The 23,142-nt window shown below is 44.7% G+C and overlaps 4 protein-coding genes across 4 annotated transcripts; 2 read left to right on the top strand and 2 right to left on the bottom strand.

The window, feature by feature from the left end:
• Window positions 1–224: 224 nt before the first annotated feature.
• On the bottom strand, window positions 225–635 carry LOC129781545 (histone H4). Its single transcript, XM_055789209.1, has one exon. The coding sequence runs from the start codon at window positions 581–583 to the stop codon at window positions 272–274; it is 312 nt and encodes a 103-aa protein (XP_055645184.1). The 5' UTR covers window positions 584–635; the 3' UTR covers window positions 225–271.
• Window positions 636–19,976: 19,341 nt separating this feature from the next.
• Window positions 19,977–20,540, top strand: LOC129781549 (histone H3). Its single transcript, XM_055789213.1, has one exon. It carries the CDS (start codon window positions 20,057–20,059, stop codon window positions 20,465–20,467), a length of 411 nt encoding a protein of 136 aa, XP_055645188.1. The 5' UTR covers window positions 19,977–20,056; the 3' UTR covers window positions 20,468–20,540.
• A 774-nt stretch (window positions 20,541–21,314) lies between these two features.
• LOC129781547 (histone H2A) lies at window positions 21,315–21,796 on the bottom strand. The gene has a single exon (XM_055789211.1). The coding sequence runs from the start codon at window positions 21,722–21,724 to the stop codon at window positions 21,350–21,352; it is 375 nt and encodes a 124-aa protein (XP_055645186.1). The 5' UTR covers window positions 21,725–21,796; the 3' UTR covers window positions 21,315–21,349.
• Window positions 21,797–21,953: 157 nt separating this feature from the next.
• LOC129781546 (histone H2B) lies at window positions 21,954–22,418 on the top strand. Its single transcript, XM_055789210.1, has one exon. The coding sequence runs from the start codon at window positions 21,997–21,999 to the stop codon at window positions 22,369–22,371; it is 375 nt and encodes a 124-aa protein (XP_055645185.1). The 5' UTR covers window positions 21,954–21,996; the 3' UTR covers window positions 22,372–22,418.
• The last annotated feature ends 724 nt before the right edge of the window (window positions 22,419–23,142 follow it).

Raw genomic sequence — 23,142 nt, 5'->3', positions numbered from 1 at the left:
GTTCGCCTAGTTAAGAAGTGAGATAAGTCTGCCAAATGAAAAAAATCGTTTGTATTATTAAGCCAATTGATATGCGAGTTGGTATGTGGTGTGAGTCAAGGTTTTATTTTTGTTTGTTTGTTTTTTTTTTTTTTTTTTCAAATGAAATGTAGTTGTGTAGGTGGTAGTGTGGTGGTGGTTTTTTTTTGTTAAGAAACTAAAATTGATAAACTCTTTTGGTGACAAACATGTTGTGGTCCTAAAAAGGACCGTTTTGTTTTGGGGGTATTTGTTAACCTCCAAACCCGTATAGGGTACGTCCCTGACGTTTCAGCGCGTATACGACATCCATAGCAGTCACTGTTTTACGCTTGGCATGTTCGGTGTAGGTGACAGCGTCACGAATAACATTCTCCAGGAATACCTTCAGCACTCCTCGGGTTTCTTCGTAAATCAGACCAGAGATACGTTTGACGCCCCCACGGCGGGCTAGACGACGGATAGCGGGTTTCGTGATACCCTGGATGTTGTCACGCAGTACCTTGCGATGACGCTTTGCTCCTCCTTTACCGAGTCCTTTGCCTCCCTTGCCGCGTCCAGTCATGTTGGTTAATGGGAAAGAAAGTTACTGACGAAAGCACAGGCGCTTGTCGATCTGAGCGTCGAACGAGTATAATGAAGAAAAAAGGAAGGAAGGAAGGTATTGAATTAGAGAGACTTTAAACTCTGAGAGTTCATTCGTCTCTTGCCCTTGAGGGCGGGAAATTTAACTAAAGGAAAACTAAGAAAAACTCTTGCAAAATTCGTTATTCTCGCTCGACTCAGTCTTAGTAACCGCTATGGACGTATGTCGTATCGCCGCACCCTACACGGCTCTGGGGCCAAAAACACAACCAAACAATTGGAGCAGGGAAAAAGCCCATTTTAGTGTGCTTGAAGAGCTTGCTTCTAAAATGGGCGTAAAAACCTGCTCATCTTTTGCTGAAAATAAAAGAACAGAAAAGGAAAATACTTTTAATGTGTATTCATTTCGATATTATATTATTAAATTTTGTCGAGTAAACCTGTATCCTTTAAGAATTTTATGGTCCGGTCCTCTTCGATGTCGTCTCTTGCTAATGCAGTTCTGATGCTGTCTCCAACCTGAAATTTTGTTCTAGAGATGTTAAAAACTGGGCAATTGATTAACAAATGCTCTACTGTGAGCCTTACATTGCACCATGTGCAGCGCGGTTGATTTGCGATCAAGAAATTATGTGTTAAGAGAGTATGCCCGATACGCAAGCGTGTCAGGCATACTTGAATGGGGCGCTTAGTACTGTCCATCCAAGGATGGGTGGTATTCTTTATCTTTCTTAGAAAGAAGTCATTAGAGGTGTTCCAATTTATATCCCAACACGATCGTAGGTTGTTATCAACCCATCTGATGATGTCTTCGGACGGGGGGATATCAGTCCATAGTTCAGAATTTCTTCCCTCTTTGGCAAGACGATCAGCTAATTCATTTCCTTGAATTCCGCAATGTCCCGGGATCCAACAGAAAACGATGTCCTTTCCCTTGATTCCAGCTTCAATGCTTTGGGTCCAGGGGTGCTTATTTTCGCCACTCTGGAGTGCAAGCAGGGAGCTGTAGGAATCGGAGAAAATCACCGTTTTCGTGTTATCATCACATAGTGATATCGCAACGAGGAGGGCAGCTGTTTCTGCTGAGAAAATTGAACAAATGGATGGTAATTGGAATTTTATTTGAGCATTGTCGGAAAATATTCCAAATCCTACTTTATCACCATCAACAGATCCATCTGTGAAGATTTTGCGATGGAAGGGGAACTGTTTATGTATGTGATTGTTGAAGATAGCTGTGACTATACTGTTGGCTTCACCAGCTCTAACAGAGTTTTTAATAGTCCAGTCAAATTTTGGTCCTTGGTCGTACCATGGTCGAGGGCCTTCTCTAGTTAGAGGAGCGGCTCCCGGGAGAGTGATATTGCAAATGTCTTGAAGCCATTTGCTAGCTCTCGTGGTGGTTGATGTGAGATTTGGATATTTCTGTGAGATTCGGATGGCTCGATTGGCCAAGGCTCTGGTGATGAACATTTCGAAGGGAACTTGGCCAGCCTCCACAAGCAAAGCTTTTATTGGGCTGGACTTACAGGCTCCTGAGGCATATCTGATTACGCTATGGTAGCAAGGTTTTAAATGATCAATTGATTTCCAGGATGCACTGCTGAAGAGTTCAATCCCGTATAGCATTTTTGTGAAGACGATACTTCTACCGATTTTATAAATGGTTTTACGCGCGCTTAAGCGGCTGCGACCACTTATTACCATCGTTAACCGGATACGGCTTTTGATATCTGCTTTTGTCTTTTTGATGTGGTCTGTGAATGAAAGATTTTTATCTATTGTAACACCTAGAATTCGAGCTGATTTAACTCGTTTCACAAGTGCACCATTAATTTTGCATGGTTTGAATTTTTTCTTGTGACCTTTTAGACTGCAGCAATGAAGTATATTGGATTTTTGTGCTGAAATTTTGAAACCAATTGAATCTGCCCAGCTGCTGATAGCAGAGATTCCTATCTGGAGTCTTCTGCGTGCAAGTTCAGTGAATGATGCTCGGGCCATAAGCAGTATATCGTCAGCATATGCCAGTATTTCGATGTTTGGTGGAATAACATCGAAAACTGATTGCATTGCTATTAGGAAGAGAGTTGCCGAAAGAACAGAGCCCTGTGGTACTCCGTTTTCTTGAACTCGGCTTTCAGATATTGACCCTCCGAAGAAAACTTGAAAACTTCGGTTGAGGAGGAAACTTTGAATGATTTCGAAGAGGTAACCTTCGAATCCCCATTGGTGGAGTTGATCTATGATATTATGCTTCCAGGTGGTATCGAATGCTTTGGAAAGATCAAGCAAAGCAAGTTCATTGTGTTGTCTCTTCTGTGTGGAGTCATGAAGAAATTGGTTGAGATGGCAGAAATATGTACTTGTGCCTTTTCCTCGACGGTAAGCATGTTGTCTGGGGTCTAGTAGTTGTTGTTCTTCGAGGGTTGTTATCAGTCTTCGGTTAATCATCCTTTCAAAAAGTTTCCCTAAGCAGCTGAGGAGCGTGATAGGGCGATAGCTATTCACATCACGTTTGTCCTCTTTTGCTTTGGGGATCGGGATTACCATGCCAGCTTTCCATGAATCTGGAAAGTATCTGTTTGTCCAGCACTCGTTGAAAATCTGCAAAAGCAGGGTTTTCGCATGGTGGGGCAGGTGTCTTATCATCGGGTATTCGATATTATCTGGGCCGGCTGACTTACCTTTGGACCTTTTAAGGGCCCAGAGCAGCTCGTCCATGGAGAAAGGTTTGTTGTATTCGTGCTGTTGACCTGTAGCAGAGGGAAACACTTCTAGTTCTGCTTTGGCTTTGATATTCTTAAAGGCATTGGTGTAATTCGAAGTGGATGAAGATTTGGCGAAATGATCTGCCAGATGTTCGGCTATGGTACCAGGGTCTTCAGTAGTAATACCGTTGATCTCAATGGAATAGCAGTTAGAAGCTTTCTTGCCACTGAGAGCGTTGACCTTGTTCCATAGTTCTTTTGAAGATGTTGAAGGATTAAATTCATCAAGAAATTCAGTCCAGCTTTGGGTTTTTGCTTCGGCTATTGCTTTTCTGGCGTTAGCTCTAGCTTCCTGAAAATTGGATAAAGCAATCCTTTTGCTGTTGTTTCCATCTGGAAGACGTCTGAGAAGACGAAGCAGTTTTCTTCTTTTTTTGATGGCAAGTGCTACTTCATTATTCCACCAGGGGACAGCCTTACGACCGGGGTTCCCACTTGTTCTGTAGATATTTACTTCTGCAGCGGAGAGAATGGCTTGAGTAAAGTCATCAACAGAGTAGCTTATGTGTGCTTGAAGTAAGCTGTCAATTGAAGATTCAAAGCCTTCCCAGTTGGCTGATTGGTATTTCCATTTTCTGCGAAGTGTAATATTGGGATTCCTTGTTAATGTTCTGATGTGAATTGGGAAGTGATCACTTCCTCTGAGGTCATTGTCAACAAACCAATTTAGTCTGGGTGCCAGTTCCCAAGATGCGATCGTGAGATCGAGGGCAGACGTTGATCCAAAACGTGGATCGAGTCTGGTATGTTGATGATCGTTGATGATAATGAGGTTCAGTTTTTGGATGATTCTAAGAATCGTATGACCTCTTGCGTCACATTTTTTTCCTCCCCAGGAAGTATGGTGTGCGTTGAAGTCACCCATGATAATAAATGGGTGTGGTAATTGTTTGAAAGCATTTACCAAATCAACTTCAAAATCATTGATATTGTGCTGAAGGGATATGTATATTGAAGCAAGGGTTACCTGGAAAGGTCCCTTGAGTTGGACTGCACATATTTGTAGTGGTGATGTTATGGGGATCACAGTATGAGAAAGGTGACTTAGGACAGCGAGGCATGTTCCTCCTTGTTGTGAAGATAGTCCGTCACAAAAATACCATTTGAATTTGCCTCCTAGGGCACTATTCATGTTTGTACCAGTCGGTACTTTAGTTTCTTGGAAAGCTAGGGTTAGTGGGAGATGTTTCTCTTCCGCTAACATTAATTTTATTTCGTTCATTGAACTGTAAAGCCCACGCAAGTTCCATTGAATGGAAAGTTTGCGATTAGGGATAGGGTCTCGAGACGATGGTGTATGATTAGGTGGGGGATTGAATGTTAAGATTGGAAGGGGGGAAGTGGGCTGAGGTGTGGAGGATAAATTGGAGATTGGTGGAGTAGAAATCAGTTGAAATTAGTTGTGGTTGGGTTTTTCACCCTTGGATTGTTTGAGTTTTAGTCTCGGATCATTTTTGGAAACATTAACAATTGGTTTGTTGGTAGTAGGATTGGGTTTGTGTTGGGTAGTAGGTGGATTGGATCCAATTGGTTGGGTTGAAGTGCTGGGTTGTGATAGGTAGTTCTGGTGGGATTGGGTCTTCTGTAGGGTTGGGGTCGATTTCTTATTTTTAGGTTTCTTCCTAGAAGATTCCTTCTCAATTGGTTGTTCATCTTCCGATGATTTGAATTCATCTGAAGTTGTTGTTTTCGAGATGATTTTTCTTTTGTTTGAGTAAGTTGATTCGATTTCCATTGGAGATTCAGAATCTTCCTCAGAGTCAATTGGAATGATGCTGGATCCCTGTTCAGATTTTTTATTGGCCTGAATAGAAACAGTCTTATTCGATTTAATAGGAGCTGACTTTGTTTGTGTACAGTTGCACTTGCATTGTTGGCATCCTGTGTTTTGGATATTGTCGAGCCGCTCTTTCAATTTACTAGCGTAGGAAGAACCATTATTGTTTTCACAAATGGATTTAGCTTCCTTGTAGGAGATTCCTTTATCAATCCTAACTCGTGTTATTTTGTCCTCGGCGATCCAAGCTGGGCACTTCCTGCTAGTGGAGGAGTGATTTTCCTTGCAGTTCACGCATGAGGCAGGTGCATTGCATTGAAACTTCTTCGCCTTTTCTTTATCGATTTGGTTTAGTTCTGGGTGTGCTACACCACAGTTACGGCATAACTGTATTTTCTTCATACACTTCTTGAAAGTGTGTCCATAATTATAGCATCCGAAGCATTGCATCGGGCTTGGATAGTAGTTTCTGGTTGGTGCGCGAATGAAACCGAAGTTAATCGCTTCGGGAATGACTGTTCCGTTGATGGTTAGGATTAGGGTAGAAGTTGCTACCTTTTCCTTTTTAATTGTATCGTATCTAAATATTCTTTTGACACCGATAACTTTTTGCTCAGAGAGTTCAGTAAGAAGTACATCCTCTGGCATGGAAACAACATCCCAGCAAGATACAACACACTTGCGTTGATTAAGAGTGGGATGAAAAATTATTTCAATTGGGGTCGAGTCAGTTAGCGACTTCATACCCAGTAAAGGTTCAACCTGTTTGACGTTGCGTATTTGTAGAACATATTGAAGGCGACCTTTATCATCGCGTTGAGGTTTTGCATCTTTAAATTTATCTCCGATCACACCTTGGATCGATTTCGATACAACGAAGGGGTTGGGTGGAAGAATATTACCATCAGTTGCTCTCAACAATAAAATTTGCAAATTTCCGCCAAAGGGATCAGCCCATTTGGGGGAAGTGTGGGTGGTGGGAACACCATTGTATATATTTGTTGGCCTTCCGGCGCCGGAGCTGCTGGAAGCCATGTTCAAGCCTGGCTATACCTAGGTACAGCCAGGTAAAAAGTTTTTAAATTTTCTTATTCTATGTACGTTGTGCGTCGGGGGACAATAACAGCGGGGACGAAAACGGCGGAGGACGGTAACGGCGGGGGACAATGCCAACGCAGTTACAAGGACGAACACCGCAATCACTTGGCTGAAAAACACTTGGGGCAGAAAAGCACTGTTTTAAAAACACTTGGAAAAGTCACTTTTAAATATCTGTTATATAAAATTAATTTGGGATATGTAGTAAAAATTTCCTAACCTATACCCTTTGGGCGTCCTATCTTTCACTAACTCCTGGTAAAATGAAAAGTTTGGTCACTCACCGATCGTGTTGAAGGACCTCCTCGAAGATCACCACCTAATGGTAGTGGGGTAGCGGGGAAGGGACCGGACACCGCCGACGGCAGGGCAACAGCCGCAGCGGCTCAAAACGACGAAGCGAAAATAACCTCCTCACACCTTACACCTCCTGAGCTGCTGATGATTGATGCGAAGAAAATTGCGCCAAAATCGCGCGTCACTGGCAGGGGAAACGTTGCTGATGAAACGGGCGCAAACAGCGGGACACGCAAAGGGCAGTGAAAACTGCCGGTCAAAGTGGCCAATCCGACCGAACCAACTTCCAGAATGGCTGTTGGGGGCTTCTCGGCTGCTTCCTCCTTTCCTGATGTCCGGACAACTGTTGCTGAAAAAGAACGCTTTATTTAGTACCGAATACAGCTTTGAAAAAAGCTATGCATCCGGTTGTAGGAGAAAACTTTTATTTCTATGCTTCTCTTTTAGAATGGCGCTAAAAACGTAACCGTTGCGGTCGAGTGTCAGTAGCACCATGAAGGAAGAAAAATGGTAATGGTAATGAATTAGAGAGACTTTAAACTCTGAGAGTTCATTCGTCTCTTGCCCTTGAGGGCGGGAAATTTAACTAAAGGAAAACTAAGAAAAACTATTGCAAAATTCGTTATTCTCGCTCGACTCAGTCCTAGTAACCGCTATGGATGTATGTCGCAACGCCGCACCCTACACGGCTCTGGGGCCAAAAACACAACCAAACAAATGGAGCAGGGAAAAAGCCCCTTTTAGTGTGCTTGACGAGCTCGCTTCTAAAAAGGGCGTAAAAAACCTGCTCATCTTTTGCTGAAATTAGAAGAGAAAACAAACGTAGTTTTATCAGTATAGGTAGATTTAGTAATTTGACATTAGATCTGATCGAATAAACCTGTATCCTTTAGGAAATCGATGGTCCTTTTTTCCTCGACGGCGTCGTCCGATAGTGCTGTCCTTATGGTGTCTGCAACCTGAAACTTTATTCTTGAAGCATTAAATTTAGGGCATGTGATTAATATGTGTTCCACCGTGAGTCTTACATGGCACGACTCACATAGTGTTGGTTCCAATCTACGCATGATAAATTTGTGTGTTAAAGATGTATGCCCGATACGTAAACGTGTCAGACATACTTGAGTAGATCGGAGAATACTATCCTTCCAGGGAAGGGTAGTATTCTTGATCCTTCTTAAGAAGAGGTCACGGGAAAAAAACCAACTGTTCTCCCAGCTCAATCTGAGGGATTGCATGACCCATTTGATGGTGTCATTTGCTGGGTGGGAGGTGGTCCATAGTTCGGAGAGCCTACCCTCCTTGGCGAGACGATCAGCCTGTTCATTACCCTGGATTCCGCAGTGCCCTGGGACCCAGCAGAAAGTGATGTCCTTCCCTGTAATTTTTTCCTCAATGCTTTGAATCCAAGGGTGTTTACTATCGTCGCTTTGTAGCGCCCGTAATGCACTATAGGAATCCGAGAAGATCACCACTTTACTGTCGTTATCACAGAGTGATGTCGCGACAAGGAGAGCGGCAATTTCCGCGGAGTATACCGAACATATGGAAGGCAGTTGGAATTTTAGCTCCGTGTTATTGGCAAAAACTCCAAACCCTGTTAGGTTTCCATCAAAAGACCCATCTGTGAAGATTTTGTGGTGGGTGTGATACTTGTTATGCAGGTGGTTATTAAAACAGGCCGTAACAATGCTGCTGGCTTCCCCAGCCCTGACAGCATTTTTGATTGACCAGTCGATCTTTGGCGGATGTGCATGCCATGGGCGTTGACCGACTCTGCTTAATGGGGCAATAGTCGGGAGGGTGACTTGGCTAATATTTTGCAGCCAAGTGTTGGCTCTGGAGTAAATGGATAGAAGATCCGGGTCTTTCTCGGACGTCCGGATGGCTTTAGTGGTTAGGATATTCGTGAGGAAGTGTTCGAAAGGAACTACGCCGGCCTCCACAAGCAGAGCGTTTATTGGGCTGGTCTGAAAGGCTCCTGATGCATATCTAATCACATTATGGTAGACAGGCTTTAAGTAATTCAAGTGATCCCAAGAGGCACGGCTGAAAAGTTCGATGCCGTAACGAATTTTAGAGAAAATAATGCTTTTGCCTATGTTGTAGATGGTTTTACGAGAACTCAAGCGGCATCGGCCACCTAGAGCATTCACCAGCCGCAGGCGGCACTTCATACTAGCTTTAGCATTTCTGAGGTGTTGTCCGAAAGATAGTTTACTGTCAACTAGCACTCCGAGAATTCGGACAGAGCTGACTCTCTTAATAGGCCTGCCATTGATTAGGCATGTTCTAAACCTTTTCCTATGACCTTTACGTTTGCAGCAGTGCATTATATTAGACTTCTCTGCCGAAAACTTAAACCCGATGGAATTTGCCCAGTTACTAACCGCCGAGATTCCTTCCTGCAGTCTTCTGCGGGCCATTTCTGGGAAAGCATTTCTTGCCATCAGCAGTAGATCGTCTGCATAGGCCAGTACCTCGGTGTTTTTAGGGATAACCTCTAGAACCGACTGCATAGCTACGAGGAAAAGGGAAACTGATAGAACCGAACCTTGTGGTACTCCGTTTTCTAGGCAACGGTGATCCGAAAGTACTCCTCCGAAGTAAACTTGAAAACCTCGATTGGTGAGGAAACAGCGAAGAATGTTGAAGAGTGAGCCTTCAAAACCCCATCGGTGGAGTTGATCGATAATGTTATGCCGCCATGTGGTATCGTAGGCTTTGGCTAGATCGAGTGAAGCGATTTCGCTATGTTGGCCCTTTTCGATAGTTTCTTGAAGGAAATGATCGAGTTGACTGAAGTAGGTGCCCGTACCTTTACCTCGGCGGAAGCCATGCTGTCTTGGGTCTAATAGTTGGCATTCTTCAAGGGCCGTCCTAAGTCTTCGATTGATCATTCTTTCGAAGACTTTCCCTAAGCAGTTGAGAAGGGTTATGGGACGGAAGTTGTTCGCGGTCCGTTTACTCTCCTTCACCTTTGGGATAGGTATTACCAAGCCCGTTTTCCATGCATCTGGGAAATAGCTGTTAGCCCAACATTCGTTGTATATCTGGAGGAGTAGAATTTTTGCATGAAGAGGTAGATGCTTGATCATCGGATATTCGATTCCGTCAGGGCCAGCTGATTTGCTTTTGGATATTTTTATTGCCCATAACAACTCGTCCAAAGAGAACTTATCGTTGTATTTGTGGACCTGTTCCGAAGCAGGAGGAAAAACTTTAAGTTCCGCCTTTGCCTTAATAGCCTTGAATTCGTTGGTGTAGTTGGAGGTGGCTGAAATAGTGGCAAAGTGTTCGGCTAGGTGGTCGGCTATGATGCCTGGATCTTCGGTGAAGGTGCCATTAATCACGAAGGAATAGCAATTTGAAGCTTTCTTGCCACTAAGTAAGTTGACCTTGTTCCAAAGTTCAGCTGTCGAAGTATTAGGGTTGATACAGTCGAGAAATTCCATCCAACTGTTTTGCTTGGCTTCGGTTATTACCTTCCTGGCTAGAGCTCTAGCCGTTTGGAAGTTGGTTAGGGCAATCATTTTGCAAGCGCTTCCATCAGGAAGGCGTCGTAGGATACGGAGGGATTTCCTTCTCCTTTTGATGGCCTGTGCAACTGCATCGTTCCACCATGGGACAGCCTTTCGGCCGGGTTTCCCACTGGTACGGTGGATATTTTGTTCAGCCGCCAAAAAGATGGCGTGGGTAAATTCTTCCACGGAGCAGCTTTCATGTTCGGAAAGTAAGCTGTTGATTGTGGATTCGAAGCCTTCCCAGTCGGCCGACTGGTATATCCACTTCCTGCGCAAACGAATGTTTGGGTTTCTTGACAGGGTTCGGATGTGGATGGGGAAATGATCACTACCTCTGAGGTCACTATCAACTGTCCAGCTCAACCTGGGGGCGAGGTCCCAGGAAGCAATCGTGATGTCAATGGCCGATGATGATCCGTGATGGATATCTATCCTGGTATGACGGTGATCGTTAAGTATGATGAGGTTTAGTTTTTGGACGATTCCCAAAATTGTTTTACCTCTTTTGTCACATTTGTTTCCTCCCCATGAAGAGTGGGAGGCGTTAAAGTCACCCATCAGGACGAATGGGTGCGGTAACTGTTTGATGGCATCCGTAAGTTGAGTTTCAATGTCATTACTGTGCAATGGGGGAATATAAATGGAAGCAAGGGTTACCTGTAGAGGTCCCTTCAGTTGTATAGCACATATTTGTAATGATGATGTTATGGGGATGACGGTATGAGGAAGGTCACTCAGGACAGCGAGACAGGCTCCAAAAAGCCCCGAGGATGGTCCTTCCTTAAAATACCAAGAAAATTTGCCGCTAAATGACCGCTCTAAGAGCGATACATTGATTTTTTTAGCTTCTTGAAAAGCCAGTGTTAGTGGGAGATGTTGTTCCTCAGCTAACATTAGCTTAATTTCATTCATGGAAGTGGATAGCCCACGCAAGTTCCATTGAATAGCAAGTTTTCGGTTGGGTGTTTGGTTACGGGACGAAGGGTTGCTGTTAATAGCTATAGGAGTGAATTTTAAAAAAGAGAAAAAGGTAAGTGGGCTGAGGTAAGTAAATAGGGGTTCGAAGATGGGAGAAGGGTATGAGATTAGGAATGGGTAGATTTGCTGGATATGTTCTTCAGTCTAGGATCATTTTTGGAAACGTTGGCAATTGATTTGTTGCCAGGTGGGGTGGGTTTGTTTGAATGGTTGGATTGGTTGGAGGTTTTAGTTTTGGATGCGGTGGTTGGTTGGAATGAAGTGGATGGTTGGGGGGAAGAGGGTGGTTGGAGGGAAGTGGATGGTTTGGATTCGTTGGCTGGTTGGGTTGAGTTGAATTTTTGGTTTTTGGATTTCTTCCTATTGGATTCTTTTCCTCTAAAAATTTCCTCTTCTGATGATTTGAATTCATCTGAGGTTGACCTTTTGTTTGTATTTTTCCTCTTGTTGGAGGGGGTAGTTTCAATTTCCATAGAAATTTCTGGGTCGGATTCTGAATCTGACGAGGAGGTGCTGAGTTCCGATTCCTGTGGATTACTGGACGGGATTGGAACTGCTTTTTCTGAAGAAGTTTGCTTAGCCTGATTGCAGTTGCATTTGCATTGAGAACAGCCTGTATTTTGAATTTTGACTAGTCTCTCTTGCAGCTTACTTGCAAAGGAAGGACCATTTTTGTTTTCAAAAATGGATTTAGCTTCCTTATAAGAAACACCTTGGTCAATTCGGACTCTGGTGATGTTATCCTCTGCGATCCACGCTGGGCACTTCCTACTGGTAGAGGCGTGATTTCCCTTGCAGTTCACACAAGAGGCAGGTGCATTGCAGATAAAATTTTTAATTTTGTCCTTATCGTTACTATTTGTGTTAAGTTCAGGGTGGGCTACACCGCAGTTACGACAAAGCTGGATTTTTTTGGCGCATTTTTTGGAAGTGTGGCCGAAAGCGAAGCATCCGAAGCATTGCATCGGGTTTGGATAAAAATTCCTGGTTGAAGCACGGAGGAATCCGAAGTTAATTGCTTCAGGGATAACTGTTCCGTTAATGGTAAGGATCATTGTTGAAGTAGGAACTCTTTCCTTCAAGACTGGGTCAAATCGTAGGATTTTTTTAACGCCGATCACATTTTGGTCGGCTAGTTCAGTTAGGAGGACGTCTTCGTTTAAGAACATTACGTCACGACAGGACACAACGCATTTGCGTTGGTTCAAGGTGGGATGGTATAAAATTTCGATGGGTGTTTTGTCGATCAGCGACTTTGTACCCAGAAGCAATTGAACGAGTTTTTCATCTCGTAAATGTAGCGCATATTGCAGGCGATTTTTATCGTCGCGTTGAGGTTTCGCATCTTTAAATTCCGTACCGATCACTCCTTGGATCGATTTGGAAACGGTGAAAGGATTCGATGGAAGAATGTTACCTTCAGTGGCTCTCAACAATAATATTTGCAAGTTGCCACCAAAAGGATCAGCCCATCTGGGCAAGGTACGAGAGGTGGTAACACCTCTGTAAATGTTGGTTGGCCTTCCGGCGCCGGAGCTGCTGGAAGCCATGATTGGGGCCTGGCTATATCGAAATACAGCCAGGCGCGGAAAAATATTCACGAACCAAAGTAGACTATACGACGTGCGACGGGGGACGAAAACGGCGGAGGACAGTAACGGCGGGGGACAATGCCGACGCAGTTACAAGAACAAACACCGAAATCACTTGGCGGAAAAACACTATTTTTAAAAACACTTGGAAAAAATCACTTTTTAAATGTCAGTTAAATTAAAATCAATTTGGGATATGTAGTAAAAAATTATTTTTTTTTAACCTATACCCTTTGGGCGTCCTAACTCTCACTAACTCCTGGTATTAAGAAAGGTTTGGTCACTCACCGATCGTGTTGAAGAACCACTCCTAATCCACCACCAAATGGTAGTGGGGTAGCGGGGAAGGGACCGGATACCGCCGACGGCAGGGCAATCGCCGCAGCGGTTCGAAGCGACGAAGCGAAGAAAACCTCTCTCCACACCTCCTGAGCTGCTGATGATTGACGAGTAGAAATTGCGCCAAAATCGCGCGTCACTGGCAGGAAAAACGTTGCTGATGAGACGGGCGCAAACAGCGGGACACGCAAGGGGCAGTGAAAACTGCCGGTCAAAGTGGCCAATCCGACCGAACCAACTTCCTGAATGGCCGTTGGGGGCTTCTCGGCTGCTTCCTCCTTTCCTGATGTCCGGACAACTGTTGCTAAAAGAAACGCTATATTAAGGACCGAACACAGCTTTGAGAAAAGCTTTGCATCCGGTTGTAGGAGAAAACTTTTATTTCTATGCTTCTCTTTTAGAATGGCGCTAACAACGTAACCGTTGCGGTCGAGTGTCAGTAGCACCATGATAGAAGAAAAAAATCACGCGCGCACTATTTATACCCTCTCGCTTGGGTGCATCCGCACACGATGCTTGGTCGTGATTGGCTACAGCTGTCGGCACCACTATACATCCAAGTATAAAGAGCATAAAAGCTACGTACGGACATTTTTTCCAACACGATGGTGCTTCTGACACTCGACCGCAACGGTTATGTTGTTAGCGCCATTCTAAAAGAGAAGCATAGAAATAAAAGTTTTCTCCTACAACCGGATGCAAAGCTTTTTTCAAAGCTGTGTTCGGTCCTTAATATAGCGTTTCTTTTAGCAACAGTTGTCCGGACATCAGGAAAGGAGGAAGCAGCCGAGAAGCCCCCAACGGCCATTCAGGAAGTTGGTTCGGTCGGATTGGCCACTTTGACCGGCAGTTTTCACTGCCCCTTGCGTGTCCCGCTGTTTGCGCCCGTCTCATCAGCAACGTTTTTCCTGCCAGTGACGCGCGATTTTGGCGCAATTTCTACTCGTCAATCATCAGCAGCTCAGGAGGTGTGGAGAGAGGTTTTCTTCGCTTCGTCGCTTCGAACCGCTGCGGCGATTGCCCTGCCGTCGGCGGTATCCGGTCCCTTCCCCGCTACCCCACTACCATTTGGTGGTGTATTAGGAGTGGTTCTTCAACACGATCGGTGAGTGACCAAACCTTTCTTAATACCAGGAGTTAGTGAGAGTTAGGACGCCCAAAGGGTATAGGTTTAAAAAAATAATTTTTTACTACATATCCCAAATTGATTTTAATTTAACTGACATTTAAAAAGTGATTTTTTCCAAGTGTTTTTAAAAATAGTGTTTTTCCGCCAAGTGATTTCGGTGTTTGTTCTTGTAACTGCGTCGGCATTGTCCCCCGCCGTTACTGTCCTCCGCCGTTTTCGTCCCCCGTCGCACGTCGTATAGTCTACTTTGGTTCGTGAATATTTTTCCGCGCCTGGCTGTATTTTGATATAGCCAGGCCCCAATCATGGCTTCCAGCAGCTCCGGCGCCGGAAGGCCAACCAACATTTACAGAGGTGTTACCACCTCTCGTACCTTGCCCAGATGGGCTGATCCTTTTGGTGGCAACTTGCAAATATTATTGTTGAGAGCCACTGAAGGTAACATTCTTCCATCGAATCCTTTCACCGTTTCCAAATCGATCCAAGGAGTGATCGGTACGGAATTTAAAGATGCGAAACCTCAACGCGACGATAAAAATCGCCTGCAATATGCGCTACATTTACGAGATGAAAAACTCGTTCAATTGCTTCTGGGTACAAAGTCGCTGATCGACGAAACACCCATCGAAATTTTATACCATCCCACCTTGAACCAACGCAAATGCGTTGTGTCCTGTCGTGACGTAATGTTCTTAAACGAAGACGTCCTCCTAACTGAACTAGCCGACCAAAATGTGATCGGCTTTAAAAAAATCCTACGATTTGACCCAGTCTTGAAGGAAAGAGTTCCTACTTCAACAATGATCCTTACCATTAACGGAACAGTTATCCCTGAAGCAATTAACTTCGGATTCCTCCGTGCTTCAACCAGGAATTTTTATCCAAACCCGATGCAATGCTTCGGATGCTTCGCTTTCGGCCACACTTCCAAAAAATGCGCCAAAAAAATCCAGCTTTGTCGTAACTGCGGTGTAGCCCACCCTGAACTTAACACAAATAGTAACGATAAGGACAAAATTAAAAATTTTATCTGCAATGCACCTGCCTCTTGTGTGAACTGCAAGGGAAATCACGCCTCTACCAGTAGGAAGTGCCCAGCGTGGATCGCAGAGGATAACATCACCAGAGTCCGAATTGACCAAGGTGTTTCTTATAAGGAAGCTAAATCCATTTTTGAAAACAAAAATGGTCCTTCCTTTGCAAGTAAGCTGCAAGAGAGACTAGTCAAAATTCAAAATACAGGCTGTTCTCAATGCAAATGCAACTGCAATCAGGCTAAGCAAACTTCTTCAGAAAAAGCAGTTCCAATCCCGTCCAGTAATCCACAGGAATCGGAACTCAGCACCTCCTCGTCAGATTCAGAATCCGACCCAGAAATTTCTATGGAAATTGAAACTACCCCCTCCAACAAGAGGAAAAATACAAACAAAAGGTCAACCTCAGATGAATTCAAATCATCAGAAGAGGAAATTTTTAGAGGAAAAGAATCCAATAGGAAGAAATCCAAAAACCAAAAATTCAACTCAACCCAACCAGCCAACGAATCCAAACCATCCACTTCCCTCCAACCACCCACTTCCCCCCAACCATCCACTTCATTCCAACCAACCACCGCATCCAAAACTAAAACCTCCAACCAATCCAACCATTCAAACAAACCCACCCCACCTGGCAACAAATCAATTGCCAACGTTTCCAAAAATGATCCTAGACTGAAGAACATATCCAGCAAATCTACCCATTCCTAATCTCATACCCTTCTCCCATCTTCGAACCCCTATTTACTTACCTCAGCCCACTTACCTTTTTCTCTTTTTTAAAATTCACTCCTATAGCTATTAACAGCAACCCTTCGTCCCGTAACCAAACACCCAACCGAAAACTTGCTATTCAATGGAACTTGCGTGGGCTATCCACTTCCATGAATGAAATTAAGCTAATGTTAGCTGAGGAACAACATCTCCCACTAACACTGGCTTTTCAAGAAGCTAAAAAAATCAATGTATCGCTCTTAGAGCGGTCATTTAGCGGCAAATTTTCTTGGTATTTTAAGGAAGGACCATCCTCGGGGCTTTTTGGAGCCTGTCTCGCTGTCCTGAGTGACCTTCCTCATACCGTCATCCCCATAACATCATCATTACAAATATGTGCTATACAACTGAAGGGACCTCTACAGGTAACCCTTGCTTCCATTTATATTCCCCCATTGCACAGTAATGACATTGAAACTCAACTTACGGATGCCATCAAACAGTTACCGCACCCATTCGTCCTGATGGGTGACTTTAACGCCTCCCACTCTTCATGGGGAGGAAACAAATGTGACAAAAGAGGTAAAACAATTTTGGGAATCGTCCAAAAACTAAACCTCATCATACTTAACGATCACCGTCATACCAGGATAGATATCCATCACGGATCATCATCGGCCATTGACATCACGATTGCTTCCTGGGACCTCGCCCCCAGGTTGAGCTGGACAGTTGATAGTGACCTCAGAGGTAGTGATCATTTCCCCATCCACATCCGAACCCTGTCAAGAAACCCAAACATTCGTTTGCGCAGGAAGTGGATATACCAGTCGGCCGACTGGGAAGGCTTCGAATCCACAATCAACAGCTTACTTTCCGAACATGAAAGCTGCTCCGTGGAAGAATTTACCCACGCCATCTTTTTGGCGGCTGAACAAAATATCCACCGTACCAGTGGGAAACCCGGCCGAAAGGCTGTCCCATGGTGGAACGATGCAGTTGCACAGGCCATCAAAAGGAGAAGGAAATCCCTCCGTATCCTACGACGCCTTCCTGATGGAAGCGCTTGCAAAATGATTGCCCTAACCAACTTCCAAACGGCTAGAGCTCTAGCCAGGAAGGTAATAACCGAAGCCAAGCAAAACAGTTGGATGGAATTTCTCGACTGTATCAACCCTAATACTTCGACAGCTGAACTTTGGAACAAGGTCAACTTACTTAGTGGCAAGAAAGCTTCAAATTGCTATTCCTTCGTGATTAATGGCACCTTCACCGAAGATCCAGGCATCATAGCCGACCACCTAGCCGAACACTTTGCCACTATTTCAGCCACCTCCAACTACACCAACGAATTCAAGGCTATTAAGGCAAAGGCGGAACTTAAAGTTTTTCCTCCTGCTTCGGAACAGGTCCACAAATACAACGATAAGTTCTCTTTGGACGAGTTGTTATGGGCAATAAAAATATCCAAAAGCAAATCAGCTGGCCCTGACGGAATCGAATATCCGATGATCAAGCATCTACCTCTTCATGCAAAAATTCTACTCCTCCAGATATACAACGAATGTTGGGCTAACAGCTATTTCCCAGATACATGGAAAACGGGCTTGGTAATACCTATCCCAAAGGTGAAGGAGAGTAAACGGACCGCGAACAACTTCCGTCCCATAACCCTTCTCAACTGCTTAGGGAAAGTCTTCGAAAGAATGATCAATCGAAGACTTAGGACGGCCCTTGAAGAATGCCAACTATTAGACCCAAGACAGCATGGCTTCCGCCGAGGTAAAGGTACGGGCACCTACTTCAGTCAACTCGATCATTTCCTTCAAGAAACTATCGAAAAGGGCCAACATAGCGAAATCGCTTCACTCGATCTAGCCAAAGCCTACGATACCACATGGCGTCATAACATTATCGATCAACTCCACCGATGGGGTTTTGAAGGCTCACTCTTCAACATTCTTCGCTGTTTCCTCACCAATCGAGGTTTTCAAGTTTACTTCGGAGGAGTACTTTCGGATCACCGTTGCCTAGAAAACGGAGTACCACAAGGTTCGGTTCTATCAGTTTCCCTTTTCCTCGTAGCTATGCAGTCGGTTCTAGAGGTTATCCCTAAAAACACCGAGGTACTGGCCTATGCAGACGATCTACTGCTGATGGCAAGAAATGCTTTCCCAGAAATGGCCCGCAGAAGACTGCAGGAAGGAATCTCGGCGGTTAGTAACTGGGCAAATTCCATCGGGTTTAAGTTTTCGGCAGAGAAGTCTAATATAATGCACTGCTGCAAACGTAAAGGTCATAGGAAAAGGTTTAGAACATGCCTAATCAATGGCAGGCCTATTAAGAGAGTCAGCTCTGTCCGAATTCTCGGAGTGCTAGTTGACAGTAAACTATCTTTCGGACAACACCTCAGAAATGCTAAAGCTAGTATGAAGTGCCGCCTGCGGCTGGTGAATGCTCTAGGTGGCCGATGCCGCTTGAGTTCTCGTAAAACCATCTACAACATAGGCAAAAGCATTATTTTCTCTAAAATTCGTTACGGCATCGAACTTTTCAGCCGTGCCTCTTGGGATCACTTGAATTACTTAAAGCCTGTCTACCATAATGTGATTAGATATGCATCAGGAGCCTTTCAGACCAGCCCAATAAACGCTCTGCTTGTGGAGGCCGGCGTAGTTCCTTTCGAACACTTCCTCACGAATATCCTAGCCACTAAAGCCATCCGGACGTCCGAGAAAGACCCGGATCTTCTATCCATTTACTCCAGAGCCAACACTTGGCTGCAAAATATTAGCCAAGTCACCCTCCCGACTATTGCCCCATTAAGCAGAGTCGGTCAACGCCCATGGCATGCACATCCGCCAAAGATCGACTGGTCAATCAAAAATGCTGTCAGGGCTGGGGAAGCCAGCAGCATTGTTACGGCCTGTTTTAATAACCACCTGCATAACAAGTATCACACCCACCACAAAATCTTCACAGATGGGTCTTTTGATGGAAACCTAACAGGGTTTGGAGTTTTTGCCAATAACACGGAGCTAAAATTCCAACTGCCTTCCATATGTTCGGTATACTCCGCGGAAATTGCCGCTCTCCTTGTCGCGACATCACTCGGTAATAACGACAGTAAAGTGGTGATCTTCTCGGATTCCTATAGTGCATTACGGGCGCTACAAAGCGACGATAGTAAACACCCTTGGATTCAAAGCATTGAGGAAAAAATTACAGGGAAGGACATCACTTTCTGCTGGGTCCCAGGGCACTGCGGAATCCAGGGTAATGAACAGGCTGATCGTCTCGCCAAGGAGGGTAGGCTCTCCGAACTATGGACCACCTCCCACCCAGCAAATGACACCATCAAATGGGTCATGCAATCCCTCAGATTGAGCTGGGAGAACAGTTGGTTTTTTTCCCGTGACCTCTTCTTAAGAAGGATCAAGAATACTACCCTTCCCTGGAAGGATAGTATTCTCCGATCTACTCAAGTATGTCTGACACGTTTACGTATCGGGCATACATCTTTAACACACAAATTTATCATGCGTAGATTGGAACCAACACTATGTGAGTCGTGCCATGTAAGACTCACGGTGGAACACATATTAATCACATGCCCTAAATTTAATGCTTCAAGAATAAAGTTTCAGGTTGCAGACACCATAAGGACAGCACTATCGGACGACGCCGTCGAGGAAAAAAGGACCATCGATTTCCTAAAGGATACAGGTTTATTCGATCAGATCTAATGTCAAATTACTAAATCTACCAATACTGATAAAACTACGTTTGTTTTCTCTTCTAATTTCAGCAAAAGATGAGCAGGTTTTTTACGCCCTTTTTAGAAGCGAGCTCGTCAAGCACACTAAAAGGGGCTTTTTCCCTGCTCCATTTGTTTGGTTGTGTTTTTGGCCCCAGAGCCGTGTAGGGTGCGGCGTTGCGACATACATCCATAGCGGTTACTAGGACTGAGTCGAGCGAGAATAACGAATTTTGCAATAGTTTTTCTTAGTTTTCCTTTAGTTAAATTTCCCGCCCTCAAGGGCAAGAGACGAATGAACTCTCAGAGTTTAAAGTCTCTCTAATTCATTACCATTACCATTTTTCCAACATATTGCTACCTCTGCTCTCGTACCGTGAGAACCTCGCTCGCTTCGTTGAGAAAACGTAGAACGTATCGTATTCGTATCGCCCGTTGTAATGGCTCGTACCAAGCAGACTGCTCGTAAATCTACCGGTGGTAAGGCACCGCGTAAGCAGCTAGCCACGAAGGCAGCTCGGAAAAGCGCCCCAGCCACAGGAGGTGTGAAGAAGCCTCATCGCTACCGACCGGGAACCGTTGCTCTGCGTGAAATTCGTCGCTATCAGAAGTCGACCGAATTACTGATCCGCAAGCTTCCGTTCCAGCGTTTGGTTCGCGAAATTGCCCAAGACTTCAAAACCGACTTGCGCTTCCAAAGTTCCGCCGTTATGGCACTGCAGGAGGCAAGCGAGGCATATTTGGTCGGCCTTTTCGAAGATACCAACTTGTGTGCTATTCACGCAAAACGCGTCACCATTATGCCAAAGGACATCCAGCTAGCACGTCGTATCCGAGGAGAACGCGCTTAAACGAGCCATTTTTTTAAAAATACATACAAAAAATTAACATCGGTCCTTTTCAGGACCACTACTCCTATTTCTGCGAAGAGAGTTACGCATAAAAGTTTTCTCCAACAGAATAGTTAGAGTTTGTCCCCAAGGGTTTTTTTTTTTCTCAAGGCCAGAAACGGCAACTCCCTGGACAAGAACGACAGAGGTTCATGAATGAATCTGCCCGGATACTACCCTAGACGTGAAATTTGACAATGTGTTGACAACAGTGTTTTTGTAAATAGTAGACTAAGATGTTTGGTCAAGTAGGTAGATTTATCAATTGACATGCACAGAGCTTTGCATCGACGAAAACAACACATGCGCATGCGCGGGACGGCCTCTTCTTCATCCATCGCCGACTTCCAAAGTGTATTCGTTGCTCAGGACCAAGCAGCAAGCGCCTGTACAGACACGTGCATTCCGCAGAGCCTAGTTCCCCTTTGACATTCAGAAGCCCGGGGGCAGGTGAATATTTTGCCTAGTTTCGCCCAGTTAAGAAGTGAGATAAGTATGTAGGAAAAAAATGTACCTTATCTAAACGAACTACTATCCGAGGAAACCCGAACGGGTAAGTAATAACAATATACAATAACAATATATATTTTCAGTCCATTCGCCTCTAGTTAACAACGCGATGGGATTTACAACTTAAAGATGTAGAACCCCTAGGTTGATCACTTGAAATGTAGTATTATTATTATAATGCAAACAAAATTAAGAAATAAAGAGAATTTATGTCAAATTAAAAAGAAAAAAAAGTCACCATGGGATTTCATTATAAACTCTTTCGAAATAGTTTTGTCGTCCTGAGAAGGACGGTTTTTTATGTTTCTTGTGTGATCTCACAGAAAAGAACATTTAAGCTTTCTTTTCGGTCTTCTTGGGCAACAGAACAGCCTGGATGTTTGGCAGTACTCCGCCCTGAGCGATGGTAACTCCGGACAGCAGTTTGTTCAGCTCCTCGTCGTTGCGGATGGCAAGCTGTAGATGACGGGGGATGATGCGGGTTTTCTTGTTGTCGCGGGCGGCATTGCCAGCCAACTCGAGCACTTCGGCGGCCAGGTACTCCATAACCGCGGCTAAGTATACTGGTGCACCAGCACCAACCCGCTCGGCATAGTTACCCTTGCGGAGCAATCGGTGAATACGACCGACGGGGAACTGTAGACCAGCACGGTTGGAGCGGGACTTTGCCTTTCCCTTAACTTTTCCTCCTTTGCCACGTCCAGACATAGCTGCTTGTGTTGTCTTGTCGATGCGATAGAACCACACTGGGGTACGGTTTGAACGAGAATGATATCTTTTTTTACGGGGTCCGGACGTTTTGTACTCTAGCGGTACACGCTCACAGGATAGAGACAAATCGGCAGACTCAGCCAAAGGGGCGGGTCTAGCGAGATGAACGAACAAGCGGTCAAAGGCAAAAAGAGCGTGAAAAAAACAAAATTATTCAGTACGATTTGTTCGCTCGTCGAATTCACACGTAGTTCTTACTAGCAAACACGATGGCACCGAAGACTAGTGGAAAAGCCGCCAAAAAGTCCGGCAAGGCGCAGAAAAACATCTCGAAAACGGACAAGAAGAAGAAGAAAGTCCGCAGGAAGGAATCCTATGCTATCTACATCTATAAGGTGCTGAAGCAGGTCCATCCCGACACCGGTATCTCGTCGAAGGCGATGAGCATCATGAACAGCTTCGTCAACGATATCTTCGAGCGTATCGCAGCTGAAGCCTCGCGTCTGGCCCACTACAACAAACGTTCCACCATCACGTCCCGGGAAATTCAGACCGCAGTCCGTCTGCTACTACCCGGTGAACTTGCCAAGCACGCGGTTTCCGAAGGTACCAAAGCGGTGACGAAGTATACCAGCTCTAAGTAAAGAGCTGGTCCCGAAGGCGTTGATTCCGAAACAAGTCAAAAAACAAAACGGCCCTTTTCAGGGCCATAAAATCGTCTTTAATCTAAAGAGTTTATTGTTTTGTTATCACTCGATATCCCCATCTTGTTCGGCTAGAACTCCCTGTTGTTGTTTACAACCCCCCAAAACTTCTTCCCAACCCCTGCCGCCGAGTCCTTCAAATACCGATGCATCCATTCATGCATGCCCATTCACGATTCAGTGGTCGTCAATCCAGTTTGCAACCAGTCGACTAACGGCCGCGAGTTCTCCAAGTATCTTTTCTCAAGGCTAGAGGCGAATGAACTGAATGAAAAATTTAAAGCCTCTTAACATCAAAACTCACTCGTGCTCATGCTTTCATTGTTCTACCAACAAATCATCTCCCCGGTGATTGAGAATACCCAATTGACACGTACTTGAAGCAGCAGCAGGGCCTACGACGCATCATCGGCTCCACACTCCATCGAATCCAAAACACAATCCCATTCCCTCAACCATCCAGAGACTCCAACGCATCCGGAAGAAATTTCTTTCGTAACACAGTTCACAAGGTCGGAGGTTCACGGGAGAGCCTGCCTCGATACCCTAGTAGTGAAATTCCACCAATTTATTCAGAAGTTCGGAGAGAAGTGCTTCAATTCCGAACATTCGATTTTCCGGAACCTTGTACAGTCGAAGTTTATTTAGAAGTAAGATACTGTTACATACCGTCAAAGTCATTGCACCTAGCGTCAGCGATAAACATGATTG

Source organism: Toxorhynchites rutilus, unplaced genomic scaffold (genome assembly GCF_029784135.1).
Source record: "Toxorhynchites rutilus septentrionalis strain SRP unplaced genomic scaffold, ASM2978413v1 HiC_scaffold_147, whole genome shotgun sequence".
In the NCBI taxonomy this organism is placed as follows: Eukaryota; Metazoa; Arthropoda; class Insecta; order Diptera; family Culicidae; genus Toxorhynchites; species Toxorhynchites rutilus.
This window is presented reverse-complemented; position numbering and strand designations above follow the sequence as displayed.

What these genes read in the sequence shown, in the direction of transcription:
- LOC129781545 (XM_055789209.1), bottom strand. Translation starts at nt 583, where the DNA reads ATGACTGGACGCGGCAAGGGAGGCAAAGGACTCGGTAAAGGAGGAGCA.
- LOC129781549 (XM_055789213.1), top strand. Translation starts at nt 20,057, where the DNA reads ATGGCTCGTACCAAGCAGACTGCTCGTAAATCTACCGGTGGTAAGGCA.
- LOC129781547 (XM_055789211.1), bottom strand. Translation starts at nt 21,724, where the DNA reads ATGTCTGGACGTGGCAAAGGAGGAAAAGTTAAGGGAAAGGCAAAGTCC.
- LOC129781546 (XM_055789210.1), top strand. Translation starts at nt 21,997, where the DNA reads ATGGCACCGAAGACTAGTGGAAAAGCCGCCAAAAAGTCCGGCAAGGCG.